The 21,014-nt window shown below is 38.5% G+C and overlaps 2 protein-coding genes across 7 annotated transcripts in view; one reads left to right on the top strand and one right to left on the bottom strand.

Annotated features, from left to right (window-relative positions):
* The window catches only part of DDR2 (discoidin domain receptor tyrosine kinase 2), a 114,599-nt gene extending 105,802 nt beyond the window's left edge, over window positions 1-8,797 (top strand). For all 6 annotated transcript variants that reach the window (XM_039348984.1, XM_039348983.1, XM_039348982.1 and 3 more), the window contains 3 exons: window positions 2,157-2,391; window positions 3,636-3,785; window positions 7,836-8,797. In XM_039348984.1, coding sequence (XP_039204918.1) covers window positions 2,157-2,391; window positions 3,636-3,785; window positions 7,836-7,970 — 520 coding nt within the window. In that variant the 3' untranslated portion in view covers window positions 7,971-8,797. The remainder of the gene's footprint in view (window positions 1-2,156; window positions 2,392-3,635; window positions 3,786-7,835) is intronic.
* LOC120310518 overlaps window positions 1-20,726 on the bottom strand; it is a 51,906-nt gene extending 31,180 nt beyond the window's left edge. Inside the window, exon 1 of the mRNA XM_039349001.1 lies at window positions 20,413-20,726. The gene's annotated coding sequence lies outside the window, so the exon portion shown is untranslated. The remainder of the gene's footprint in view (window positions 1-20,412) is intronic.
* Window positions 20,727-21,014: the final 288 nt, after the last annotated feature.

The following is a 21,014-nucleotide window of genomic DNA, read 5'->3' as shown; positions in this document are numbered from 1 at the left end:
TAAAATCTACATGTTCTTCCAACATCTTTTCTAACTAAGTATGTATCTTTTTCCAATAACTCTTTACTTTGTCACATGTCCACCAAAAATTTTCGCCCTTCTTATCATTGTTTCTTTAACTTGTTCGCTTTCCATTTCCAAAATTAATAAAAAAATTATACATTTTCTTAATTAATTTCTCATCTGAAGTTAATAAAGTCTTATCAAATGCCGTTACTTTTTAAAAAATCCATACAGTTTAACATCTTTTTTCATATCTAGTTTGCATTTGTAAATGTGCCCACCACGACACCCTGATTTTCCATTTCTTGTTTAGATTTTAAATTCCCTTCAGGATTTAGAATATTTCTATATGTCCAGATTTTTTCAAAGTCCACCAGATTTGGGTGTACAAATGCTTCCATAGTTGACAACCACCCTGGAATTTTCAAATATATTTTATTTTTTATTTTTTCCCATACTGTTAACATGTTTTAGTTATATCCAGAGTCAACAAATATATATATGACAGAGGTGTCAAACTGCTGGCCTGCGGGCCGGACGTATTATCTGGAAGCCGCACGCACCCCATTGCCAGCAATGACAAAACCATCCCGATACGTTGTGCGACATCATGTGACATCATGAGTTTGACATGTCTGAGTTATGAGAAGTCTTTTCCATTGTAGACTCATACCAAGGCACTTAGTTTACACCAGGTGTTGTCTCAAGGTCAGATATTTCCAGATTTTTTTTAGTATTTAATAATACTGTAATTTCTTCTTTCGCCACTAAATGTCCTCATACACTATTTTATCAATGTCTGATTTTAGAAAATTTTTACAAAGTTTTTTTTAAAGTTCTTTATAGGTTATTTACTTGAGATTATATCTAGAAAATTTTTCCACCTCTTGTAGATTACATAGTCCTTCTTTGAATCAATCTGAGTTCAATTTTTAGAAGGTTTTTTTTTTTTTATTCCTCAAATATTTTCCCCTTTTGTAATTGCTCGCCGCCTTTAGATCTCAATCCTTCTGGGGTTTTTACTTTTTAGCTCTTCCCAATCAGAGACTCAATGTTTTTTAATCTAAAAGGAAAAGGAAAAAGCACTGGCTCACTCAGCTTCAGCATGTTGTTGACAATCAGCTGTTTGGTGGAGCACCGTGGCTCCTTGCTTTCCTTTCGGTTGGTGACGACTTGTGCTGCCTGGGCTCACTCAGCAGCCTTTCCTCCGTTCTTTCAGAGAGTTTTTTCAGTCTGCTCAGACTGACCGCTGTCTGGTCTGGACTCCTGAAGTATCCCTCCTTCTTCGTTACCCCTCAAAGGACAACTTTCTGACCCTTTAGGGTCGCTGGGCAAAGCAAAATTGGGCTGAGAGGCCGGAGCCCTGGCTTCTTCCACCCGTCTCTTTAGCCGCCAAAACCTAGGATGCCATGAGAAATTTCTATATGGTTTTGTTTTTAATTACAGGTAGTCCTCAACCATTCATTTAATGACCAAAGTTATAACGCCACTGAAAAAAGGGATTTATGACCATTTTTTAAACTTACAACCATTGCAGCATCCCCAGTGATTAAAGTGATCAAAATACGGATGCTTGGCAACTGACTCATATTGATGATGGTTGCAGTGTCCCAGGGTCATGTGATCACTTTTTGTGGCCTTCTGAAAAGCAAAGCCAATAGGAAAGCCATATTCACTTAACAACTGTAGTGATTCACTTAACAACTTTGGCAAGAAAGGTCATAAAATGGGGCAAAACTGACCTAACAACTGTGTTTCTTACGAACAGAAATTTGGGGGTCAATTGTGGTTGTAAGTCAAGAACTACCTGTATGTCCATGAAAGTTTTTTTTAAGAAAACCATATGATTGTAGGAATATAGTATAAAGAACCTAGTGGGAATGATTAGCTTCTTCCTTCCCCAGTTGTGATGGTTCTGATCTTGATTGGACTGTAGTTTATTTACAAACACACAAGTGGAATTTGAACAGAATAACATACAATTTATGCATCATATACTCTAACTTGTAGAAGATTTGATAAACATTTTGAGTGGAAATTCTTCTCTTTTGTTCTGGATAGCTGATGGCATATATATATGGCATGTTTGCTCTTTAAGACTGCTGACAATTACTAAAGGACTTATTTTTGTTTCTTTTTCTTGTGTCATTCAGTTATGCCAACTTGAAATTAATAGCTACCCAGATTGCTTCTGGCATGAAGTATCTTTCATCCCTGAATTTTGTTCACCGAGACTTGGCTACCCGCAACTGTCTGGTAGGGAAGAATTACACTATCAAGATAGCAGACTTTGGCATGAGCCGCAACCTTTACAGTGGGGACTACTACAGAATCCAGGGCCGGGCAGTGCTCCCTATTCGCTGGATGTCCTGGGAAAGCATTCTTTTGGTGAGCATGTTGCACTTGCTCTGATGACTACAGAAGTTAGTGGAACTTTTTTATGGACAGTCATAAACAACTGTCCACTTAATCTAACAATGGGGCCTATCCCTACTTTCACTTAATTGTGCTAAGCATCCTCTTTTGTCTGCAGTGACCTAATGATATTACCTTTATTTCATCTCCAGCGCATGCCTGAGACATCTTTATATCATATTTATTTGGGCCAGTATTAAAGTAGCATTTCCACTCTTATCCTAACACATATTTAATCATGAACTAGACAACCCGTGACTTGTTGGGCCACCATTTAAGATACTTCCTTATCTAAACAGAGAAACAGAATGATCATGGGTGATTTTTAAAAAAATCAGTGGGAGCGACTTCCAACCCCCCCATTAAGTTTCCTTGTGGGAAGTGGGCAGTGAGTTACAGAAATTTTCTTTCTTTCTTTCTTTCTTTCTTTCTTTCTTTCTTTCTTTCTTTCTTTCTTTCTTTCTTTCTTTCCTTCCCTCCCTCCCTCCCTCCCTCCCTCTTTGTTCTGTCCCTATTCCTTCTTTCTTTCCCTGCTTTCCTCATATTTTCCTTCCTGTGTACTATTCTACACAGTAGTTTCTTTGAAAAGTTTCAGCACCAGATGTGGACTGAAAAATGAAACATCTATTCCAGATTCCAGAAACATACAGATCTATATGATTCACACAATTTTATTTTCCTGTAGGCAATTTTTCCCCTTGGAGCTTGTTAATTCTTATGGAAACCATAAATCTCTGGTTAGTTATATATAATTCATTTGTCAGTGCAGCTAACTTTGGATGTTCTTGCTTTGACAACATATGGAGATGCAGCCATTTTCCTTCTTATGTTTTACTCTTAGAGTTAGAATTAGATGATAGTGGCGGGGGAGGAATGTGCATGGGAGTTTAGTTAGACATAACAATACTGTAACTAGGGTGAGAACCAAGGTTTTTTGAAATAAGAGATGATAAGAAATGGCGGGATGGAAAGCCGGCATTTCAAACTAATTGGAGAATGTGATTTATGACTGTTAATTAGAGGAGGGAATTGTGCTTTGATGCTATATGCTCAGGGGAGGGGAATTCAGATTTTGGCTTTGCTTATGTATGTGCCAATGCTATGCTGCTCAAATAAAGATTCTTTAAAGTAAATAATGCCTCAAAGTTCTTTGAAGACTTTCATCTGTCGGAACCATGACATTATTTTGATTTTCTCTCCTCTGTTCCTCCAACCAGGGAAAATTCACAACTGCAAGTGATGTGTGGGCTTTTGGTGTTACACTTTGGGAAACCTTCACATTTTGCCGAGAGCAACCATATTCTCAACTATCTGATGAGCAAGTAATTGAGAATACTGGAGAATTTTTCAGAAATCACGGACGACAGGTATGAAAATATATGAATATTTTAGATAGATGTTTGCAGACTCAGAAAATGGAAACATCATTTGATCTGTTGGGGAAACTATGCAGGTAATGCATACTTAACAATGGTAATTGGGACCAGAATTCCCATGGCTAAATGATATAGGCATAAAACCTGATGGCATATGACCGCCCCATTTAGCAACAGCAATTCTAGTTCTTTGTGATTACTTTTAAGGAATTGCATGATGTTGTTAAGCACGACATCTCATGGTCATACCATTTGCATCCTCATGCCGACTTCCCCACTGATTTTTCTTGTTGGGAGGTGGCAGTAAAGGTTGTAAATAGTGACCATGTAACCAGAGGATGTGGCAATGTTGTAATTGTGACCTGGGTGTTGAGTGAGTTGGCATTAAGTAAGGACCTCCTATACTTCAGAAATTTATAGCGTTTTAATATGCAGTTCAATATCTAGCTATGAATAATTTCTGTTCACTTTATTTGCTTGAATAGGCATGTTTTTTACTCATATTATTTTGACACATTTTTGTGTGCTGCATTCACTGACTGATTTTAAAAAAAGGAAAAAAAAATACCATTCTTTCTGACCTGAGCTAGAAGGGAAAATTAGAACAATTCTAGTTGAATTTCCAAGGTTAAAAAGAAAAGAGAAACAATCACCTTTCATTGAGGAGTTTATAACAACAAAAGTCCAGCTTTTCACCATTTAAAAAAGTGTGTTTAAAAAAATGGGCCATATAAAGAAAGCAGTGACAATGGGAACGGCACTACCTTTGTCAGCCATCTGACTAGCAAACTCAAAATCAAGGAATTTTCAAGGCGTTGGAATGCCATAAAAGATAAAAACTTTATTGAATACATGTCTCAGAGCTGAAGAAGTAAAATCAACTCTGCTTTTCCCAGACGAAAATCTGCCTAGATAATAGTTTTTTGTAGCCCCTACCCACCAAGTGTTGATGTTGCACAATCATACATCTTTCGTTTGCTATGAGAACCATCCACTTCTCCGATGGACACCTACATTAGTAACTTTGACATTCTTGTAAACCAGGGGTTCTCAACCTTGGCAACTTTAAGACTTGTGGACTTCAAGCAAAGCTGGCTGAGGAATTCTGGGAGTTGAAGTCCACAAGTCTTAAAGTTGCCAAGGCTTAGAACCCCTGTTGTAGACTCTCACGGTCCATGGATGGCTTCTTAGATTCCCACTTTCTTCCTAAGCTTCCTCCCCTCCCCCTTGTTTCTATAGCAAGTTAAGTAGTGACAGATGTTAGCAGGTGTCTTAGTAATTCACCTTGACAACCTCTCTGTATTGCACAGAGCACAGAGCCACCAAATGGATTGAAAGTGTTTGCCTGCAATATAATGAGGCACAATAGGCAAATCCGATAGCATCACTTGTGCTAGTGCTAGTCAAACACACTACTTTTGATGTGCAACAGAAAGGTTTGACACCTCTAGAAGCAACATTTCAAGATAAGACAAATACTTTCCAAGAGGAAATTTATGCAATGCTATGACAGATACAAATCACAATAGCTTTAAACCATGAGGAGATTAAATACAACTTTGATAACATAAATGTATATACTTCTAACTTAAATTTACAATAAAAAAGGCCCAAAAATGATGGTAAAGAATGAACAACCAAATCAGATAACAGAATGTGAACTAGAAAAAAATGACTTAATTAGTGAAGCCATAAATGAAGGGAATTATAACTTAATACAAACAAGAAAAAACTTACAAGATTTGGATACAACAATAAATACGAAAATATACCTTTATGCATTAGAACGTCAAAATAAACCTGAAAAGAAAGAAGACTTAACAAAATGGACACTGCTAAGAGAATCACTGTTTGGGAGACAAAAAGCATAGTATCTTACATACTATGTATCCTCTACTTCTAACAACAACTACAAAAATACAACAACTGTTTGACAAGTTGAAAATATTAATTTGCAAAATTATTTGGCAAAGGAAGAAGGCCAGAGACGGGCTTAACAGACTTGATCTGCCCTACCAGATGGAAGATTATATGAGCAAACACTTGTTTGAATATGGCTAAATAAATAAATAAGTTTGGCCATAAAGGGGCTTTAGAATAAGTGGGATAAGAGATATGAGTAATATAGTATTTTTGATAAGATACAAAATGTAAAAATACTGGGATGATGTAAGTGAAGGAAAAGTTTGAATTTTAAAGATAAATTAAGCTTGAAAAGATTTAGGATTAAGGAATGATTGAAGTATTGAGGGGAAATTAGGCTTAATAAGAACTTTGAAAATGAATATATAGTGATTTAACAAATCAACTTTTACAAATAGAAGTGAAATATAAATTGATTAGAGATGATGTTAGAAGTAGATGTTATGATAGATAAGTAGTATAGTTTGTCTATAATATATAAAATATGAAAATACTGGGATAATATATTTAAATAGAAAATTTGGACATTTAGATGTTAATTACTGAGAAAATTATGATTGATAAGAATTGTTTGAATATTAAGGAGAAATTAAGCTTAAACAAGATTTCTGAAAATAAGATATATTATTTTTTAAAAAATAATATAAGTTGATAAGAAAAAATGCTATACATGGACGCTATTATTGTTGGTATAAATGTAGAAGAAAATGTTTATTTTAATCATTTATATATGAAAATATCAAATATCAAAAATGATATTTGTTTAATGTTGAAGAATACTACTGGGAGAAGAGAAGATCAAAGAAATATATTATTAATTGATATATTAATTATGGAAATATAAAAATTAATTATTGATTGTTAATTAACTATTATTAATTGTATATTTTTCCTAAAAAAATTATGAACCAAGACAACATGCTGTACACAAGGCACTAAGGTTGTTATTATGAAAAAAAATCAATAAAACTTAAAAAAAAAGAGAGGGAAGTGGAAGTTTACTTCTGGATTGGCTCAGGTTGGGTAGATAGTAACATGCATTCTTGCTTTCAAGAAACAGTGTTTTGCTCAAGCTTCATTCTGCAAATCAGACCAGTATTTAGCTCAGAAAGAAAAAATACTAGGCAATATGTTGATAAAATCACATTTAACCTAAATTTACTTCACTGTGTTGTTTCAAGAATAAAGAAAGATAGCATCTTACAAATTAACTGAACTCTGTGGAGAAGGGATGAGATGCAAATGTGCTAAATAGATTAGGGCTTTTCAACCTTTTCACCCATTGTACCACTTTTAGGATATGGCAATATCCGAGTACCACCAGTCACCTAGCAAGGTGTCAAAAACTTGATGACCCCCCCCAAAATGGAAAAAAGTGAGGAAGTACAGGTAGTCCTCGACTTACAACAGTTCGCTTAGTTACTGTTCAAAGTTACAATGGCACCGAAAAAAGTGTCTCCTAAGCACAGCCGAGCAAGACACCTGCCTGCCCGCCTGGCGGCGCTCTTCCTCCTGTTCGAGGTTTTCATTATTGTGAGCATTTCTGTTGAGAATTGGCAGCAGGGGTGGGGTGGGGGGTGTTTGGTTTTTATTCCACCCATCTGCTGGGTGGTTGCAGCAAGTTTTGGTCACTTCACATGACCCTGGGACACTGTGACCATCATATATGTGAATCAGTTGCCAAGTATCTGAATGTAAATCACAAGCCTGGAGATGCTGCAACATTCCAGCTGATCGGTGCTTCTTCTGGGCTCAGCAGAAGCACCAGGATCAGCACTGAGCTCCAGCTGGAGCCTGGCGCTGATCCTGGCACTTCCGTTGAGCTCTGGCAGCCCTGCAGCTCCAGCCATCTCTCACTCAGGCTTGTGCGGTGCTTCCATCAGTTCAGCTCATTCCCCTCCCCTGCTACTAGGATGGTCGCATACCACCTGCTAGGTGTCAATGTACCACAGGTGGTACCCGTACCACTGATTGAAAAGCCTTGAAATAGATCACCATTACAAAATAAATGAGATTATTTTCTACTATGAATCACATTCTACTATGAAATAGCTATGAACAGAAGAAGGAATTGTGCCTTCCTTCAATATTCACTTTTCTCTCCCTCTACTATTTCAGACGTACCTTCCTCAACCTCCATTTTGCCCTGATCCTGTATATAAGCTAATGCTCAACTGTTGGAGACGAGATACCAAAACTCGCCCTTCCTTTCAAGAAATCCATTGCTTTCTTCAAGAAGCAACTACTTCATAGTGATGCCTTCAAATGCTATGGACCACCTCTTCCCCTTGCCATGTTACCCTTTCCAAGTTATACCCAGAACTGAAGCCACTTCACCTGGAGCCATCATTTCCTTTAATAACACAGCTGGACTCAAATCAACCATCAAAGGACAGATGAGAGAGAAATGGGGATCTGAACAGGTCTGCCACATAACCTCATTCACAGTGCTGTGTTTTGGACTGGTAAAGACTGAAAAAGTTATTTATCTTGTAAATGTTCTAGGTTGTGTTTTGTTTAATGGAATTTGTCCATGAAAGAGATGAAAACGTATTCTTTTTTCCTTAAAAAAGGATATGAAAAAAAGCTTGAAAATGGAATTGAGCTGGAAATAGGCACATGAATTAGGAAAGTACTGAAGCAATTAGTACGGTAATGTTTTATGCCACTGCTGTGTGCAAGAGCTGTAATTCTGTAAGAGGCGGTAAAAGAGCAGAATGTTATACTGGACATAGATTGTGGCTTGGACAATGCTTGCTGAAATCTCTAAAGCCAAAGAAGGTATGAAATAGATTTTCTGTGATTTAGGACAGAATTTGTTAATACAGAATGGGTTGGGTAAACTTAAAGAAAGTATGCAATTTTGTATCATTTAAACACTATGCAGAGTTTGCAAAATGTAATTAATTTGGGGTGGAACCTAGATGGCTCTGAGCAGAATCTTTGTGTGTAACAAAAATCTGGATGTTGTAGAACAGGGCTTTTCAATCTTTTCACCAATTGTACCACTTTTAGGATATGGAAATATTCAAGTACCACCTAGCAAGGTGTCAAAAACTTGATGACCAAAAAAAAAAAAACCTGTTCAAAGTTGCAATTGCACTGAAATGACTTATGACCATTTTTCACACTTATGACCATTGCAGCATGCCCAGGGTCATGTCATTTATATTTGGATGCTTGGCAATTAATTCATATTTATGATGGTCACAGTGTTCCAGGGTCATGTGATCCCCTTTTGCAACTTTTTACAAGCAAAGTCAAGGGCAGGGCTGCTAGTGGCCAAGTGCTGAGGTGGGACTTCCTTCCCTCCCTCCCTCCCTCCCTACTTCCCTCTTTCTCATGTCCACCTCCTTCTGAAGGAGGAATTTGAACCCCCCCACCACTATATTTTATCTCTTCCATATATTTATCAAACAAGGAAAAGTCTCCAGAGACAGAAAAGACAAGCTGCTGAGTAAACTAGCTTAAAAAGGCACATTCCCCTTTAAGAATTAGCTACTGGCTAAAAAGGAAAGTTAAGGAGTGCAGCCTGCACTTAAGGAAGAAAAAAAATGTAGTAAGTATTGGCTGCTGGCTAAGGCAGCCTCCCCAAATAGCTCCATTCATAAGTAAAGGAATGTTACAGGCAAAATCCATTCAGGAGAAAAATACTTCAAAATCCCTTGCAGCAAATCGTACAACTAACAACAGCAGAGCAATAGAAGCTAACACGAGACATCAGCCATCAGCCAAATAAAAATTGCCAAACACTCCTTAAGAACACAAAGCCCACATTGCACAAATCCCAGAACTTCAAAAGCACATAAGAATCCTTCTATTCTCCATCTCCCTCCCTCTCTCCCTCCTCAGTGCCTCACCTCCAGCTGATGCTGCCTTTTTTCATTCCTGGTGGAGAGCAATCCCTTCCCCCTGCATTTCTTGCCTGTTTGTTGCTGCCAGCACAGGTGGCTGCCACAGAAGTTGTAGATTGGCTCATGGCCAGACTGCTTGGCTTGCTTGAACTCATCTCCTCTCCTCCCCACCTCCTTCTTTCCCTTTGGTGCAGCTAGAGCTGACTCCACCTCCTCCCAAAGCTGCTTCTTTTTTTACTCTCTCCCTCTCCCACCCAAACTGCCTCCTTTTATAGCCTCTCCTGTTTCCGCCCCCTCCTCCTCCTTTCTCATGGGAGAGGGTAAGCTGGAAGTGAATCCGGGGCCTTTGCCTTGCCCCAGCCACTCTGCAGCTCCGGAGGACTCTCTCACGGTAAGTCCTTCCCCGTGCTGGCTCTTTCCCTCCCCCACTGCACTTGGCTAGGTACTACCTGCCACGTGTTAATGTACCACAAGTGGTACACATACCATGGGTTGAAAAGCCCTGTATATGCCCCATTTATAGTCTAACACATTTCACTCACTGCCCTGTAGAGACCAGAGTGCCTTGGCCTCTCCCCCTAACCCTAACTCTGGGTGCTGCCGAAAGAGGAAGATACCCAATCCTGATGTACAGATGGAAAGTTACAATAGGTGACATGCATTCACACTGTCAATAGATGGCAGACATTGTGTCTATGGAGATTCTCAATCATCCAGGTCATGGATATCCCAAGGATGTTTTTCCAAAAAGCAACTGGACTTACTTGGTTTTTTTCCTTGAAAAATGTTTCGCTTTTTCTCCAAGAAGTTTGTTCAGAACTTTTGGAAAAGTACCTTTGGGACAGGTGCAGACATCTTTAAAATCAACTAAAAGTCCTTTAGATAGATCTGCAGTTTTTGAGGGAAAGCAAACTAACAATAAAGCTGTTGATTTTCTTATGCAAAACATACTCCATACCTCTTATTCCATTTGTACATGCAATCTCACCAGTCAAACAGGTTTGGCCAAGGTATTTGATAGGAGCATTGAGTAAAGTCTGGCCCAGACAAAGAAGCAACTCCCTTCTTCACTTCACTTAGTTATATATAAAGACTTGATGCTAGGTAGATTCAGATATATGTCTTTTGTTCTGAATGTTAGGTACTGGAAAAATTAGTCAATTCCTTCTGAACTAAGGTGCAGTTACAATAACTTTTAAGTATATCTTGCTTACTTCCCCTTGTGGCTTTTGGCTCCGTTTGAATATCTGACCTTGTTTTTAGCTTATAGCAGATAGTTCACAAAGTCACAAAGTTGGATTTGCTTTTACCTGGTATATAACAGCTGCAATACATGCTGCTTTACATAGTCATCTTTTTGGATGTCCTAAATGTCCTCTCTCATGGGCTTTATGTGTCTGAAGTGTGGAAGCCTGTGTATAATTCAGATTGTTTCCCGAAAGAGGAAGATATGTCAGTAAAGGGCAATGAAATTCAATTAGAATGATCAAGGGAATGGAGCATATTAGGATAAACTAGCATATTTGGTACTCTAGTTCAGAACAGAGTGGGACAAAACAGACAAGACTGCAGTTTAGCTCCTGATCTTCCATTGGACTATAAGAAACCTTTTGGTGATATAAGGGAAGGGACTAAATTTATTTCAGCTATTTATTTATTTATTTATTTTGCATCTTTTCAAGGTTTTAGAGATGCTGGTAGAGCAGGACACCTGTAAGAAGCAAACTGCTCCTCCCCCCACCCTCAAAACAGAGAAATAGCTATCTGTGGAGCACATTTCAATTTTTTTTGCACGTATGTACTTCTACTCTCAATTACCCAAATTCTTAAACAAGCAATTTCAGGTTAGTTTGAAGGTTTGAGGTATAAGAATGCAGTATAAGAGAAAAAAATTCCTAGAGATCCTCATGCTGCCATTTTCATCATTTTTTTTTTTAAATCCCATTGATATTTAGCAATATAGTCTCAGGATGCTAGGACATGCAATTTGGATCTAGGTGAATCACAAGCAGGCCACGGGCTTTTAAAATGGTCATTATTAAATCATGCACTGTATAAGGAATAGAAAATGTGTAATTAGGATGTCCAGTTAAACAAAAAAAAAAGCAAGAATATTGATACAGGACTGCTGTTAGATCAAAAAAATCACCGTGACATGCAGTTCAAGTAGATTTCTTATGTTTTTCTTTTGTATGTGGAATCTATGAAAGAGAAGCTATCAGCTGACAGGCTCCTTTGGACATAGGTTGAGTGGTATTTCAAAAGTTATAGTTCTCATTAGATTATGAACCATATTAACAATAGGTTGATTCATACTTCTTGCAATCAAATGTCTTGGATTTTTTCATTATGAATATAAGACTGATATTTTCCAAAGTTTAGTGATGCAAATCTTTTAATGCTATAGATTTTATATGAAATCAGTGGCTCCTTATTTGTTTGGTGACAGAACACCAAGATGTTGTGATAAGTAGACATGACTTGGAATCATCAGTTAATTGCTAATAAATCTAGAGCATAATAAGGAATTAATGGGTGAGTTACTTCTTTTACAGATAGGTAGACCCTGAACAAAGACAGATTGTCTCAGTGACACTGAAAATCATCTGGGTACCACAAGATTATAACAGTATAGTTTACAAATAATAAAGTAAGTTTCCTTGGAGAGATTAGGCAAAGGAGTGGGGGGAGGAGAAACTGTTTTCTGAGACTTCAAGGCTGGTCTGGCTTGACATGTTTTGACTGAGATGAGAAAGTATGTTTGCTGCACAGTTTTATCACACACTGCACAAATGGATCTCACAATTGCTGCTAGGATATCACTCTGTTTTCTTGGCACTCATCTACAAAACAACCTTAAATCAAGCTTTGTGGGTCTTTATGGTCAGCTTCTCTACCTTTCCTTTGATCACTGGACAAGGATAGGAAAAATGAAGTTACTGGCCAGGTTATTTTATCTGTAATGTCTTGAGAGACTCATGCCTTTCTGTTTTACTCATTAATGTGTATCTTATAGATAGAAAGTTCTGCACCTAAACCTAGTTTCTTCTGCAAATTTTACTGTTGTTAATTCAATAGCATTTCTTCTTTTTGATTGCTCATTTAGGATGCAGCCATAAGAAATTCTTCTGCTTGTACTTACTTTGTGCTCATAAACCATGCAGAAATAGCTCACTTGTGGAATCAGAGCAAGGCTAGGAATAAAATGGAATTTAAACTGTTAAATGTAGGAAGAAAAGAATCGTCATGTCCACACCACACATACTCCTCACCATACACTACTCCTTTGAAAAGTGGATATCATTTATGTCTCCTTCTTTATAGATGAATTGGCTAGAACTTCTAGCTGGGCTTGAGCTTCTAATTAGAAGTTAGGCTTGCATTTCTAATTGAGCCCAAAATTTGTATGATTATTATAAGGCAGTATCTCATTACTTAATGTCTTCCAAATAAGGTAGGAAAACTAACAGGATTTCAAATCAGTATTTAATTGTAGGTTTCCATTATATATTAGTGATTCCATATTTAATAATTCAGTCCCTCACATACTAGCTCTTACACCCAAGCAATAATAATCAGTCCTTTACTTATCTCTTCAAGAAACACAATGCCAATAAACTCACATTGCTCACAAATAGGCGAATAAGGCAAGAAACAATCCTTTATGGACAACCAAGCTGGGAAGCTTTGTAAATAATCCCTTTTCACTGAGTCTTCAATATAGGAGCACATTTTCATAAATTCATCTATAAAGCTGTATTTATCGTATTTGCAGTGCAGTAGAAATAAACTGGGCAAATACAAATTGCAGAACCTTGAAATAAGCAGTAGTTTATATAAGTAACTAGTAAAGGCAGTGTTTTTACCTATTTTAAAAAAATATTCATTTGCAAACTTTCTGTAAAGTATCACACTAGGTCTTAAAGCACAGGCCAGCAATCTATGAACTGAAGCATCTACCATTCTTTTTTATGACATTTGGGCTTTTCCCAAATTATGGTAGCATAGTTTAAAATAGTATGTTTTTTTTAAAAAAATAATCTAGGTAAGCACATTAAGATAGACTTGATATATTTATTTTATTGACTTTCTTTATTTTTTAAAAGAAAATTCCAGACCTCCTATCCCTACTCCTATAAAAGCTGGAGAACAAAAACGAAATGTCTTTTAAAAATTTACAAATTGAGAAGGCTACTCACCCCATGCAAAAAAACTGTGGACAGCTCAATTATTACCTTCATGGAACAAATTAATGAATAGATGATAGTAGTCACTGAGTTTATAATATGGCCAAAAATTACATATTAGGGCACAATATTGTAATTTCTAGACAAGTCAGTGAAATTTCAAAAATTCTTGTATTTTATTATTTGTATTTATAACCAAAACACAAACTAAACTGTTACAATTCAAGTGGGAATGGAAATTCATTCTCTCAATATTTTGTTAAATTCAGTAACTTTATGCATCTGTTCAGGAACAATGGTTTTTAAATAAAGATGACATAGAGGACTGGTTTTCAGTTGTTTCCTTTGTGCAAGTCACTACAACATCACCAAAAGCTTTTTCAATGTTACTATAAGTCAGGGGTCAGCCTGTGTGATGCTTGTGGACATTATGATATGTGTCTTCTCAAGGCAGCTTCTGCAGATACCAGTGTTAAATTAATTAGAAATTAAACAGCTACATTTTCACAAGTGTGTTAACATCTTATGGGATGCTGGAGTCCCTGCTTTGTGAAATATTTTTTTCTCAAGTCTATATTTCTTATTTTGAAATGGCATGATTAGAGTTAGATTCATGAGGCCATTTATTATACTGTACATTTTGACTAAGTTATTACGGCCCTAGAAGTTTTATTGTGGGCAACTTGATATGGGGATCTGGCCCCAAGTTACCCTGCTAATATCTCTATTGAACTATGAAAACAACTTTTGTCCAGTTCACCTGCCCAAATTCACATGGCAAAATTTCTCTTTTGTGATTTGAGAGCCTGGAGCTCTTGGGGTAGTTGGGTGGAGGAGAGCTGATTTCCATTAGCTGGAACACCACCAGTCGCCCTTTCTGTCTTCTAGGTCCTCCTTCCTCCACAGAGCCTTTGGTTTGGGGGACAGGGTCAGCTAGCAACCATGTCTTCTCCTTTATTTTTGGACTGTCCAGTGACAGCCTGAAGGTAAGTAAAATCTGTACAATTGGCCAACCAATTTCTGTGTGGTATCAGGAAACTCAAATCTCCCCTTAACTGAGCTAAGAGATGCAGTTCTTTGGATCTTGATCCTTGTCTTGAATATGGAGGACATCAGGCATATTTCGTAGTTAAATCCTCCCCATATTTACTGAGAAATCAACTCCATTGATTTAAAGGAGAATATCATGTAAATATTTATTTAATCACATTTTATTACTTAATTACATTTGTCCATCTCACACAGTGACTCTGACAGCATATATAATGATATATATATATTTTCTGAGGTTTTCGCGGGTGTTTGTATGTAGGTCTTTGGTTATTCGGGTTTTCTCCCGCGTCAAATTGGAAGTGTCTTGGCGACGTTTTGACGAAGTCTCATTCGTCATCTTCAGGCTGGTGTTTTTGGCTTCGTGCTTCTAGGAGCAATGTGTGATCGTAGCTGTTTCTTCCTTTTAACTGCCAGTGGGGGTATAAGCTGATTGGATGAGAGCTTCGCTGTGTTCTGATTGGATGGAGGTGTGTTGTGATTGGTTAGGAGCTTGGCTGTGCTCTGATTGGTTGGGGGAGTGTTCTCCTTGGATGGGGGCTTTGTTGTGCTCAGGTTAGTTTGAGTTGCATGGGGATGTGAGATGGTGAGCTGCATTGCTATTGTTTGGCTTCGCGTTCGTGGTCGTGCCTCATCTTCATGGTGGGTGTCAGTTTGCTTCATGTATGGATTGGAGGGATTTAAAGTGGCTAATGATGCAGCTGTGGTCTGGCTTCTGGTTTGTGGTCATGCCTCATCATCGGTGTGGGTTTGGGTTTGCTTTTTGTGTGGACGTGTAGTGGTGACATCCTGTGCGGCTTTTGTGAGTGTGGGTCTGGTGTCATTCTTTGTGTTAGGGACTCATTTGTCAATAAGGGCGGGTTTCCAAATGGCTGGTAGGCGGGAGGTATCATCTCATTTGTTCATGCTGTGTGGGCGTTTTTCTATCTCGATGGCTTCTCTGATTATTCCGTTATTAAAATGTTCAGTTTTGGCGATAGTTCTGGTCTTTTTAAAGTCAATTTCATGTCCTGTGATTTTAAGGTGATGGACCAGGGAAGAAGTTGGTTGGGCTTGTCCTTGGCTGACCAGCCTGCCATTGAGGTTCTTTTGTGAACAAACCTTTACTGGTCCTCCCATCACTTGGGCTAGAAGGGGAAATCAGTAGCACTTTGGTCAATTTCAACCCCACTCCTTAATGACTCAGAGTGGCAAGTGGCCACAGTGGATAGCAAAAAGTATCCCACAGAATATATGCTGAAAGCCCCCCTTGTTGGTGACTGGTTTGCATGGTGTTTTCATTTTGCATTGTATTTGACTTTATATGTTTGGATTCAAAGTGATCTTTTATTGTGTTTCATTGTAAACTGCAAAGAATTTGTCAACTGGGCAGTTTAATATATTTAGCAAATAAATAAAAGCCAGCAATACAGATCTTTCTCAATATAAAATTGATCGTCAACCTTTTTTTCCTCCACCTTCATTCTTTGTAAACCATCAGGTTTGGCTATTTTAGTAGACAAATAGCAAATATGGTAGGATTGTATGAATCCTCCTGATCTTATTGGGGATTCATCCTTTGGACCAGGCCAAAATGACCTTGAAGTGACTGAAGGTGTGATGGGGCATGGTGCAGCAGCCTAATCAACCAACAGAAGCACTGCAGATGCCAACCACTGACTGCATCATCACAGTAGTTAATTATGGGTGAGTAGAAGTAGTGTATACCTTTTTTTACTGAAAATTAACAGCACTTTTGATCAGTGACATCATCAAAGTAAACAAACCCACATGCTGATTACGTCACCAGGTCATGTCCCTAAGCAGAAGTGACGTGTTGGCCTAATCCCATCAAGATAAGCATGAGTAGCCCTAGCAGCCCTATTTTCAGATAAGGCCTGTTGAACCTAACCCCATCAAGAAAGATGTGGCAGTCAATCCTCTGGGTACATGATTAGCTTAACCCTAGACTAATTCTATGGACATTCGAAAACCAAAAAAAGCTAAGTAAAGTGAATAATTAGTAGAGGCCTGTGTTTTTGGGAAACAAGCCCTACTTTGGGGAGCTGTGAAATAAAAAATAAAAAATGCTTTTTATTTCTAATCATTCTAGCCTAATGATGCTTTTAATTTTTGTGGAGTTTTAAAAATCAGTGCCTCAAAAGCTGGGGAAAAAGGAGCCCCTAAAAGGCAGCCAGGGCCTGCATTTAACCCCCCCCCCTTTTCTAAAAGGTATTTATTTCTAGGTGGCTTTAAAATCATTTCCTCGAATGCAGGGAAAAAACAAACAAACAACACAGCCCTTTTAAAGCCCTGCAGCTGGTTTTTACCTTTGTAAAAATCTAAAGACACATATTTTGCCAATTGCACCCTGAAATCCTCATGTACACGTAACCTAGTTCCCTTCTCTACTTTTGGAAAACAAAGTTGTCTGCACATTTTGTCAGGAATTTGTTTGATCTTTCACTTGGTGCAGAGTTTGTCTCCCAGTTGATGTCAGGGTAATTAAAGTCCCCCATTACTATTGTCATGTGCTTCCTACATACCTTAATTGAGTTCTTATACCCTTTCATGGGTTCCAAAATTGTCATTCCTGATTGGTGAGTTTAAATTTGTCTTTTCTGATTTGTTGGTCAGTGTCTGTTGTTGGGTTAATTTCCTTCTTAATTCTATCTAAAAGGTATTAATTTTTGTTCCAGGAGGGATCTGGTGTTAATTATTTTATTGTTGTGTATCGTTTGGTGTTTCTATTTTAATCCTGTCGATCCTAATTGCTGTTAGCCAGTTCTGCTTTCCTTATAGCTAGTGTGTGTTAAGTGTTTGTTTGTTTAGCCTCAGGCTGCCACAGAGTCAGACTAGTTTGTATTGGGTTCTTCCTGAATTTGTCAAGGTATTTTCTCTTTGGGGTGAGGAGGGGGATGTCCAGCCTGCTGGGTTCCTGCCCCAAGCTCTGGAAATCACTCTGCAATGTGTTGTAAATGGGTTTTATGTTCTAAATGGCTTTTATCTGTCTATCCTTGTCCTGAAACATGACCAGCATTTTTAAGTTGCAAGTCCTTGTCTTTAATATGTTGCAAATGTTCAAGTTCAGAAGTGAAACTTTTCATGTATGTTCTAGTCTTTCTTTTGTCATCTGGGATGATTTCATTTTGTCTGCCTATCTGTTTCCTTGACCACTGCAGTATTAGTGCTTTTTCAAACTGCCTGCAAGCTACCCCTCCTCACTCTCGTGTACATCTTCTTTTCTTATCCTTTGTTCTCCATACTTTTTGTCTGCCTCTCCTGGGAGAATCCACCCAAAAAAGGGAGGGAGCCCTTATTCCTGCATCTTTCAGTCCTGCCCAGATGACCACACACAACTTTTGGAAGCAGAGCACATAGACCCAGAAGCTGCCTCCATCCATTTGAGCCATGGAATTGGGTTTTGAATCCAGCCATCCACTAAAAAGCCACCATGCAACCTGAGTGGAACATCTTCCCAAGTCCTACCATTCCCCCAGATGCCTGTGAGAGCTGCAGAAGGAAGGAGTCCTGGAGCCACTGGTCCCCATGTGAAGCCTCGGAAAAGAAAACTAGAAAGACTATGGGGGGAGGGTGGAAAGTCATTGTAAAATTTTCTTTCTTGCCACATTTGTATTGTAATAAGCCAGTTGAATGTATTAATGGAGAGATGGCATTTGGGAATAGTTGGCACAGCAAATACTGAACACCTTGGACTTCTAACTGGTGGGAGGGAAAATTTATCCAGAATGTTGGCATTGCCTGTTTTGTAGACGTAGCTACACATACACACACAAACACCATTCATAATCACACTTGAGTCTCTTTCACCTACCTTCAGTAAAGTTCCCCAGGCTGATTTTTGCTCTATTGCACCAAAGCTTTGTAGGAACAACTTCCAACAAATTCCAAGGGGGAGGGAACCAGGCCCCTCAGGTGATTTTGCAATTCATATGCCCTGACTAAGGAAGCAACAGGAAACAGATCTCCAAACCTCAGCCCTGAATATCTTGCACTGGTGGACTCAGATTGGGATTCCTAGAGCTCATTATGTGCAATTTAAGAAAAAATTAATAGCCTAGCATACTGGCTAACCTCAATTGGACATTACAAACCTGGATGCACTGAACTAAGAGCTAAGGCAGGAAACAACCCTTAAAAATGGGCAATCAGTGGTTATATACTGAGGAAAACCATGGCTGTGAAGAATTTTGAGAGGAATGTGCAAACCTGACTGGAAGCTAAGAGTGATATCCAACATTTGAAAATGATTGGCACAGAATATTGGACACTATAAATTTCTTTTCTATCTAACAAAATTTTTGCCCTGACTTTTAGAACTTTATGGGTTGGAAGCTCCCCTTTTGGGAGCCACTGAAGGGATCTTTTTCTGCTGCCTCCATTAATGTCTTATTTTTGGCTTAACAGTTTAAAGCTTATCTACCATGTCTCCCTGATCAGATCAATTTTAATCTTGTGCCATAAGTGTGACATTCTCACACTTAAGGCACAAAGTGGGGATATTGAGGGAAGTCAGAGCCCCAGAGAAGGAAATATTAAAAAGGCAGAAAAATATATTTCCTCAAAAGTATTTTAAAAGCAGAAACCAACCTTGCCCCCAAGTCTCTGTCCCAAGCAGAAGCCATCCCTATACAAATGCAAATGTCAAACCATCAGAAAGTTGGAGCCAGAGGACTCAAGAAGACAAAGAGGCTTAAAATCTGCATACCTCACCCAAACTCTAGGAGTCATTAGCCCCATCACCAGGGAAGCAGGATACGATAATAGGATTAAACTACAGATATCAAGGCCTAGAAAAACACTCAGATTCAGTTCAAAGTTCATGCCACAGGAACAGGAAACTATTCCAAACAAGGATAAAGAGGGTATAAAAACCTACTGCCCATGTGCTCAGCCCCTTTTCCTCTGGTCTTTCCTGCAAGAACCATTTTTCTGCCTCTTCAGTAAACTGTAACCTTCTTCCCAAAGCAGTCGCCATGTTACTTATTTATTCCCGGCTTGGATGAACCAGGATGAAGACTTTAATCCAATACTGAAAAAGGGTATTCACACCTCCATAATTCCCTACACATCCTGGTGTATAATAAAGACGGCTTAGAAGCTTTTCATGCATCATTATACTGAAAGACCACTGACTAATGGTCAAGCATTGACCTTAACACAGTTTTTTATTGGTTATAGAGAGTTCAGAGGGGGCATGGTTCCACCATCAGAAAAATATCCCTCATCACCACTATCATAATCAGAAGACAAAGGACCATAACACGCTATTTTAAAATATGTTGACCCGCCTGTGCCCCACAAATCATGTCCGCAGTTGCAAGCAAACCAGTCTTTACACAAATTGCAGCTCTTTAACTCACAGGGTAGATAGTGTGGTCTCTGGGATAGCTCAGAATCCCTGTTATAGTCTAGATCAGAAAAATCTGCAGAAGCTTTGTGACCACAGTGATTTCCACAGGAATATAAAATTGGGGTATCTTGATGTATTTGCTGTCTAGGTGTTATTAATTCGGAGCTTGCAAAATATAAAGCACATCCTGTTAGTGTGCTATCCGCTCCAGCAGCATTTACATTATCATAAATAAAAACATATTTACTTACCATTGCTGGGAGATAATGTAGCATTATTCACCATTTCACAGGCTATCCGGTAAGTATTCTGCACCTCATCATTAAAGTTACAACACACCATGCTACAGCTGTGCAACACAGGTCTGAATAAAAAAAATTCTTTATCATAACCCCTGCAACAGATTTTGTTGCATTCTGCCAGCTGGGGCCTTGTGTCAAAGCACGCGACGCTAGCTTTTGCTGTTGGTTTAAAAACAGCTTTGGAATCAGAGGTTGCCATCTTCAAAAGACTGCTGGAATTAAATCGCTAGCTGTTCAGGCCTGCCCACACAAACTCTCCTGCACCTTGCAATGACATGCCCTTGAGCATTGCGCATGCCCAGAATCATGGGGAGTATGACATGCCTGGGATGTCCCAAACAAGGCCTAACCCCCTTTTTTACTAGCAGACAGAAACACGCATGCCCGGAATCACAGTCCTGACATGTCTGAACATGCATACCTGCCGCCTGACTGCTTGCCTCTTGTGAGCATTTTAATTCCTGTTAATATTCCTTGTCTTTTGCTGTAGGTGGGCAGAATAAATTTTATTAAGGCTGTGTTTCGAACGGTTACGTGTACATGAGGATTTC

This window comes from Crotalus tigris, unplaced genomic scaffold (genome assembly GCF_016545835.1).
Source record: "Crotalus tigris isolate CLP2741 ecotype Arizona unplaced genomic scaffold, ASM1654583v1 scf7180000018217.1405312, whole genome shotgun sequence".
In the NCBI taxonomy this organism is placed as follows: Eukaryota; Metazoa; Chordata; class Lepidosauria; order Squamata; family Viperidae; genus Crotalus; species Crotalus tigris.
Note: the sequence above shows the minus strand (reverse complement) of the source record. Positions and strands in the feature narration are given on the sequence as shown.